This window comes from Arvicola amphibius, chromosome 4 (genome assembly GCF_903992535.2).
Source record: "Arvicola amphibius chromosome 4, mArvAmp1.2, whole genome shotgun sequence".
Taxonomy (NCBI): domain Eukaryota; kingdom Metazoa; phylum Chordata; class Mammalia; order Rodentia; family Cricetidae; genus Arvicola; species Arvicola amphibius.
In genome coordinates, this window is record NC_052050.1 from 22,030,151 (window position 1) to 22,037,542 (window position 7,392).

At 42.7% G+C, this 7,392-nt stretch overlaps 1 protein-coding gene across 1 annotated transcript; it reads left to right on the forward strand.

Annotated features, from left to right (window-relative positions):
• The first annotated feature begins 6,291 nt into the window (after nt 1-6,291).
• LOC119813152 (keratin-associated protein 1-3-like) lies at nt 6,292-6,828 on the forward strand. The gene has a single exon (XM_038328306.1). It carries the CDS (start codon nt 6,292-6,294, stop codon nt 6,826-6,828), a length of 537 nt encoding a protein of 178 aa, XP_038184234.1.
• The last annotated feature ends 564 nt before the right edge of the window (nt 6,829-7,392 follow it).

The window sequence follows — 7,392 nt, forward strand, 5'->3', positions numbered from 1 at the left end:
AAACCTTCTGACAAGAATCTTGAGAGGACAAAACTTCAAAATGAACTGACGGGAGCCCTAGAAACCTTCTGAATTTCAGTATTGATAACTCAGCTATTATCACAGCTACATAATTTCCCAGGAGGTAAATTCATTTGCGGTGAAAGAGCCAACATCTTTGTTGGCTTGAACGCTGGCGAAAGCCCTGCAATGTGAAGAGGGGCATATAATACGTTACTATAAGTATTACCAGAAATATTTCAGTAGCTTATTGGGACTTGTATTTAATAAAAAGTATTTGATCTCTTCAATAGCAAAAAGTTATTGTCGATACTTTCTTTCCTTTGGAATTCGTTAATAACACTGGGTATTGGAACCTTTTCTTTATCTATGCTTGTTCTTTTAATACTCCTTTTTCTTTGTTTCCCACTAAATGACCCATTATTTCTGCAACCGAAGTATATCATTAAAAAACACAACAACAATTAGAACGCTCACCAAAACAAAGTGGTCTCGGTGTTGCAAAAGGTCAATTTTACAAAGAGGAAGTTTGTATCATGTAGGAGTCTGAGGCGTTCGCAAACCCTTCCAGTTACTCAAAAATGAGTCTCCATGTGATTCTTTCAAACATCAAAGGGTTGCTAAGGTGTAATGCAAAATGAAAGACCATCAACTCAAGACGGCAAAATAATAGCACTAGATGTTTCTAGTCATAGCTTCCAAGCCATGATCCATGACTCCTTGAGTAAGTCACTATGCTTGCCTGAGCAACTATTTCTCATCTGAAAACTGAGTTAAGTGCCTTTCAGGGAGAGATGTGTAGGTAATCTAACAAACAGGTGACAAGCTAGCAGTATCTCCAGACAGCTGAAAAGGAAAAGTACACAATGACCCAATAATATTATGTACTTTATTGTTGTCGTGATCATTTGTGCTGTCAACCTCACACACTCTAGGATGACCCAGAAAGAGGGACTCTCAAATGAAGATATGCCTTGATCAGATTGTCCTGTGGGTCTGCCTGGAAGGAATTCTCTTGATTGCTAATATATGTAGGAGGATTCAGCTCACTGTGGGCAGTGTCAGCCCTAGGCAGGTGGTCCTGGGCTGTGTAAGAGAGCAAACTGAACCAGGTTGAAATCCCACAAAAACTGTAAAAAGGCTCCCGTTTCCCTTCATCTTCACCAGCACTGGTTAGTTATTTTCTTGATCTTAGCCATTCTGAGTGGGGAGAGAAGAAATATCAAAGTGGCTTTAATTTGCATTTCTCTAATTGCTACAGATGTCAATGCTTTTAAAGATATTCCTTAGCCAATTTAAACTTACTTTTGAGAACTGTCTGCTCATATCTATAGTCCATTTTTTAACTTAGGTTATTTGTTTTCTTGGTTCTTTGCTTTTTTAGTTCATTGTGTATTCTGGATGTTAATTCTAGATAGGAATATGTTCTCGATATTCTACCCCTAAATGAAGAGCTCTAGGCAACCAATGACTTATGAAAGAGAGAGAATCAATTTTCTTCGGGGACAGTTCCATGATAAGTCATTCAGTCCCAAGCAGTCAGCCCTAAACACAAGCACATATCAGCAGCACTAGAGACTCAACTCAATAAGAGATAAATTATCTTTTAAAAGAAGAGGTTATGAATTAGAGAGGGAGTGCGGGTAGGAGAGGAGTTGGAGGAGAGAGGAGGATGGGTCAAAATGATGTTAATATAATATTCCAATATTCATATATGAAAATTTCAAAAACTAAAAAGAATTAAATAAAAAAGGCAACCCAGAACCAAAATAAAATAAAGCTAACTAAGACTAAGCTAATACGCAAGCCAGTAAGCAATTTGGGTTGTTCCTGTGTGGCTTCTGCCTCAGTTTCTGCCCTGACTCCCCTCAGTGATAGACTGTGGCTCGGAAGTACAAACAGAAATGAACACTTCCCTTCCTTCAGTTGCTTTTGGTCAGAGTAGCATGGGATATACATGTATATGTGTTGCTTTTATTGGTTAATGAATAAAGAAACTGTTTTGGCCTGTGATAGGGTAGATTAGAGCTAGGCTGGGAACACTAAACTGAATGCTGGGAGAAAGAAGGCAGAGTCGTGAGACACCATGTAGCTGCCAGAGGGGAAAGACACAAGTTGCCATTTGGAACCTTGCTGGTAGACCAAGAACCTCAGGGTAAAATATAAAATAATGGAAATGGGTTAATTCTAGATATAAGAGCTAGATATAATATGCTTAAGTGATTGGCCAAGCAGTGATTTAAATAGTATAGTTTCTGGGTGATTTATAGTTTCTGGGTGGCCGGGAAATGAATAAACAACCTCCTCACAACAAACTGGTGCCCAACGTGCCTCCTACTACAGACAGAGTAGTCTTATCATGGCAGCCGCAAATCAAACCAGGACAGCCAACATTGTGAAGATTTTATAGGTTGCCTTAGAGCATTAACGAGGTCGTGGTATCCTGCAATAAGACTGTCTCTATCCATCATGCCCAAACTGAGAAAGCCGGGATGTTTGTTGTTATTATCTTCCTTGGTAATGTCTTCTAACTAGGGATCTTCTACATGTACCTTGGAAAATGATGAAAGAGAATATCAGTCTACCAACCTGTAGTTTTGTTCCCATACCATCCCCTCAAGTGCTGTGAAGCAGAATACAGAGCGTAGTGTTGGTCATGTCTTCTCGTCATTCTTCTTCTGATCTCCAAAGGATGATCTGCAGCAAAGCAAGTATGAGACACAATGTACAATGGAGCTTCCATTCCATGGGATACAATCTTCCGTCATAGAAGCCATGTGCTGAACTACAGGTCATGATTAGCAGTGTTTAGCAAGTGATTGTTGAAAGGTTATAGGGTATTCTGCTGAGGTGATTAAAAAGATTTGACATCAGAGGTCTGAAATGTATCATGAGGTTGAGAAGAGGCACAGTGGGTAAGAGTGTTTGCTGTAAAAGGAAGAGGACCTGAGTTCAAGTCCCCAGCGCCCATATGAAAAGCCAGGCATGGCCACGCATGCTGGTAACCCCAGTGGGGAGTTGAGACAGACAGATCCCAGGAGCCCTTTGGTCATCCAACCTAATCAACATAGAGAGCTTTGGTTTCACTGAGAGATCTTGTCTCAGACAATAAAGTTGAGGGACTATCAAGATGGCTCAGTGTCACAAGATCTTAGCCACCCATTATTCCCAGAACCCACATTAAGAAGGAAAAAAAGAACAGGCTCCACAAAGTTGTTCTCCTACTCCTACATGCACCGCATGGCATGTGCATACGCTCATGCGCACACACATCACCACCACCACCACCAATAATAATAATGAGAGCAATAGAGGAAGATTCCTCGTATCCTCCTCTGGCCTTCTCCATATACACATACCTAGTAGTGTGCACCCACACACTCCTGTGTGCATGGATCACACAACACACACATACACACAATGCACTAAGTGTCACTTTAGTATACACTTTAAGACAGTTCATTCATGGTATATGAGTTTTACCTCAATTTGTAAAACGTAAAGGAGTGAGGCATCCTCTAATACCACTTCATCACAATCAGAAAACACCGCCTTGGAGCCAACACATTCCCAGGGAAACACAGTTTATCAGACCCATAGTGCATTCGTATGAAGAATGGCAAGCTCCTTCTTCTGTATGAACACAGTTCCACACCCAGGCATAACCAATATATCCGTGCTTAATAGGCTTACCACACTTTATTCTTCAGAAATGAGAGTGAATTAGACCAGACTGACTTAGAACATCAGTGTAATGAAGATGAAGAAATTTGGAACCAGGACCGTGCCATCCTATGCAGAAACCACTCACACATCAGTATTATTCTTTCTTTATTTAAAGAACATTTCTGTCATTTGTTTTATGTACCAACTGCAGTTTCCCCTCCCTTCTCTCCTCTTGCTCCCTGCTTCCCACCTCTCTGCTTCCCCATCCTCTCCTCCTCCTCTTCATTCTGAAAGGGGCAGGCTCTTAAACAGAGGGTCAAATAGTCATAAATAATAGTCTAAAAGTTCCTTGTTCTTGTCATACGGGGATGATCTGAGCCCTCCAAAACGAAGAGGTGAAAACTTAAGAGAATAAGCAGGATAATTTTTTATAACATCAATGACCAGACACCTGTATTTCCACTGAGACACAGACACAAGCTCGTGGTATTCAAAAAGTATAGAAAATTCTAAAAAGAGAAGCATTATGAATAGTTTTATCTGTTTTGATTTCCATGGAAATCAATACAGAAGAAACAAACTCAAGTGGTAGAGGAAAATGTCTGGTCATATCCCATTCTCAATTCATTTGAGGTTAGTAAGGGAGTGTTTGGATTCATCTTCACTTTATGGCGGAGAAGCAAAATTCTCAAATTCCAAGTGGCATTTTAATTGCTTTATTAGATTTACTGTGTGTGCATCCACATGTATAGAGAACTCTGTAGGAGGAGCTGGCTCCTCCTCCCACTGTATGAGTCCCAAGGATCAAACTCGGGTCATCCGGCTTGCTGGCATGCTCTTTTATCTGCTGAGCCAGCTTGCTGGCTCTTGAGCATTAGGTTTCATTGTTAGTAATTACCTAAGTCCATAATCATGAAAGTTGACTTAAATCTTGTACTGAAGGAGCTATTGAAAACAGTGCCAAGGGAGAAAAGGCAGAAACAATAATGCCATGCACAATGCCATTATCTCCTGAGCCTTTATCACCAAGGTACCACAACGCCTCGAATACCCGAGATCAGTATCTTTAGCACAAGCATCCTGCTGAATTTGAAGTACAACATGAATTAAATAGCACCTGAGATTGTTATCGTGACACCTGCACATTGCAAACACCTGAGGTGAAGAACTAGCCAACCAAAGGAGCCGGGGAGAAGACACAGTGGATCAGAGTGTTTGCCACCCGAGTATGAGGGCTTGAGTCTGGCTCCCGGAATTTCATAAAGCCAGAAGGATCTGTAATCTCAGGCCATCTATAAAGAGATGGGAACTGGAGACAAGAAAATCCCCAGAAGCCTGCAGGTCAGCCAGTCCAACCCATGCAGTGGGAAACAAAAGACCCTGTTTCAAACAAGGTGGAGGGTGAGGACCCACACCTGAGGCTGTCTTCTGAACTCCACAGGAGCTCCATGCCACATGCATGCACTCGCTCACATGCATAAATGTGTACACACACACACACACACATAGAAAAAGAAAACTAAGTTTTATCCTCAGTCAGATGGTAGACACTCGGACTTAAGATTCACCACTTGGTTTTTTTTATGGCCTTGAGGAGCCTGCCTGCCTTCCTTCCTTCCTTCCTTCCTTCCTTCCTTCCTTCCTTCCTCCCTTTCTTTCTTTCTATCCTTCTTTTTAATTCCTTTCTTTCTTTTTTATTTATTCTTTTCTCATATAATGCATCCCGACCCTCATTTCCTCTCCCTCCACTCTTCCCAGTCCCTCGTCCACCTTCCCTCTCTCACAGATCCACTCCCCCTTGGTTTCCCTTCAGAAAAGAGCAGGCCTCCCAGGAATAACAATGGTATAATAAGAATGGGCACAAACCCTCATATCAGGGCTGAGTGAAGCAACCCAGTAGAGCAGAATGGTCCCAAGGGCAAGCAAAACAGTCAGAGACACAGCCACTCCCACTGTGAGGAGTCACCCAAGACTCCCCAGTATTATGAGATCAGCAGTAGGACCCAGCCTTAGGAACACCATAAAAAGGAAATGGATTGATATCAGCTCTGGTCGGTTCTCTAGGTACATGATAAATGCTCAAAATAAACATTACTGGTAACCATCCAATCACGTTTTCCAGGTGCAGAAAGAGAAGGAATCTTTTCTGTCCATTTGAACCCACTTTGCTTCCCAGTAAAAAGAAACAAAGAAATTAAACTCCCATGTGAGTGAGATTCAAGACCCAGTTACAAGGGTCAACACTGAGTAATTTTGACTCTCCTTAAGTAGGAGCAGTATTAGTCGATTATCCTTCGGCAATAGGGAAATTATAGCGAATATGGGTGATCCATGCTTCTGCTTCCAATGAACGCTAATGACTGCTTCACTGTAGTTAAGAACCCTAATTGAACACCAAATAAAATAACCATTTATAGGCTTTCAGAAGACTGAACAAGTAACTCAGGAACAAACAATTATCATTTAGAGGAAAATTACATAAACATAAACAAGGAAGAGGCTTTGGAAATTAGGGAAACAGCAGCCAGGCAAGGATTATAAAAGGACTGGAGTGGTAGTCACTACCCAGACTCACAAAACTTCTCCAAGCAAAGAAACCTTCAGCACAGAGCATTGTCTGATACCATGGCCTGCTGCGCTACTAGCTTCTGTGGCTTTCCCACATGCTCCACCGGTGGTACCTGTGGCTCTAGCTGCTGCCAGCCCAGCTGCTCCCAGTCCAGCTGCTGTCAACCCAGCTGCTGCCAGCCCAGCTGTTGTCAACCCAGCTGCTGCCAACCCAGCTGCTCCCAGTCCAGCTGCTGTCAACCCAGCTGCTCCCAATCCAGCTGTTGTCAGCCCAGCTGCTGCCAGCCCAGCTGCTGCCAGCCCAGCTGCTGCCAACCAAGCTGCTGTGGAACTGGCAGTGGCCAGGAGGGTGGCAGTGGAGGCGTGAGCTGCCGCGTTAGATGGTGCCGCCCAGACTGCCGCGTGGAGGGCACCTGCCTGCCCCCCTGCTGTGTAGTGAGCAGCACACCCCCAACCTGCTGCCAGCTGCACCATGCCCAGGCCTCCTGCTGCCGCCCATCCTACTGTGGACAGTCCTGCTGCCGCCCAGCCTGCTGCTGCTACTGCTGCCCCCCAAGCTGCTCTGAGCCCAGCTGCTGCCAGCCCACCTGTTAAGACCCAGGTTGCTGTTACCCAAAGATTCAACCTTAAGTCTGGGGCCACTAACTCGTTCTTGAACTTTGATTTGGCTTGTATTTGATGGGAAGGAGTCATCAAATAGCCACACAGAAATTTTTTTTTCTAATACTGGAAAGACTTTGATATCCCCCATGAAAATAATAAAATTCAAATTTGACCTCAAAATGAGAAAATCAATTTTTCTTAGAATTGTCCCCATGTTACAAGGTTTGGGGCTATCAAAACCATGGAAGAATCTTCAATGCTAAGATATTTTCCATTTTTCTTTCACTGTTCTGTATATTGCTCTTATGGGAAAAAAGACTAATGTATCAAAGGTAATAAACTATGTTGTCATATCAAAAATTGCTTCTTTTTACTTGGTGTGCAAATAATAGATACTCGAGAGAGCCACATAGAAAATTTCTGAGTTTGATTTTATACCTTTCTTTATTTTGCTTGGGAAATGAGGCATGCACGTGTCATGGCATGAAAGTAGAGATCAGAGGCAGTCTCTCCTTCCACCTGATGGTTCTATGGATTGGACTTAGGTCATCAGGC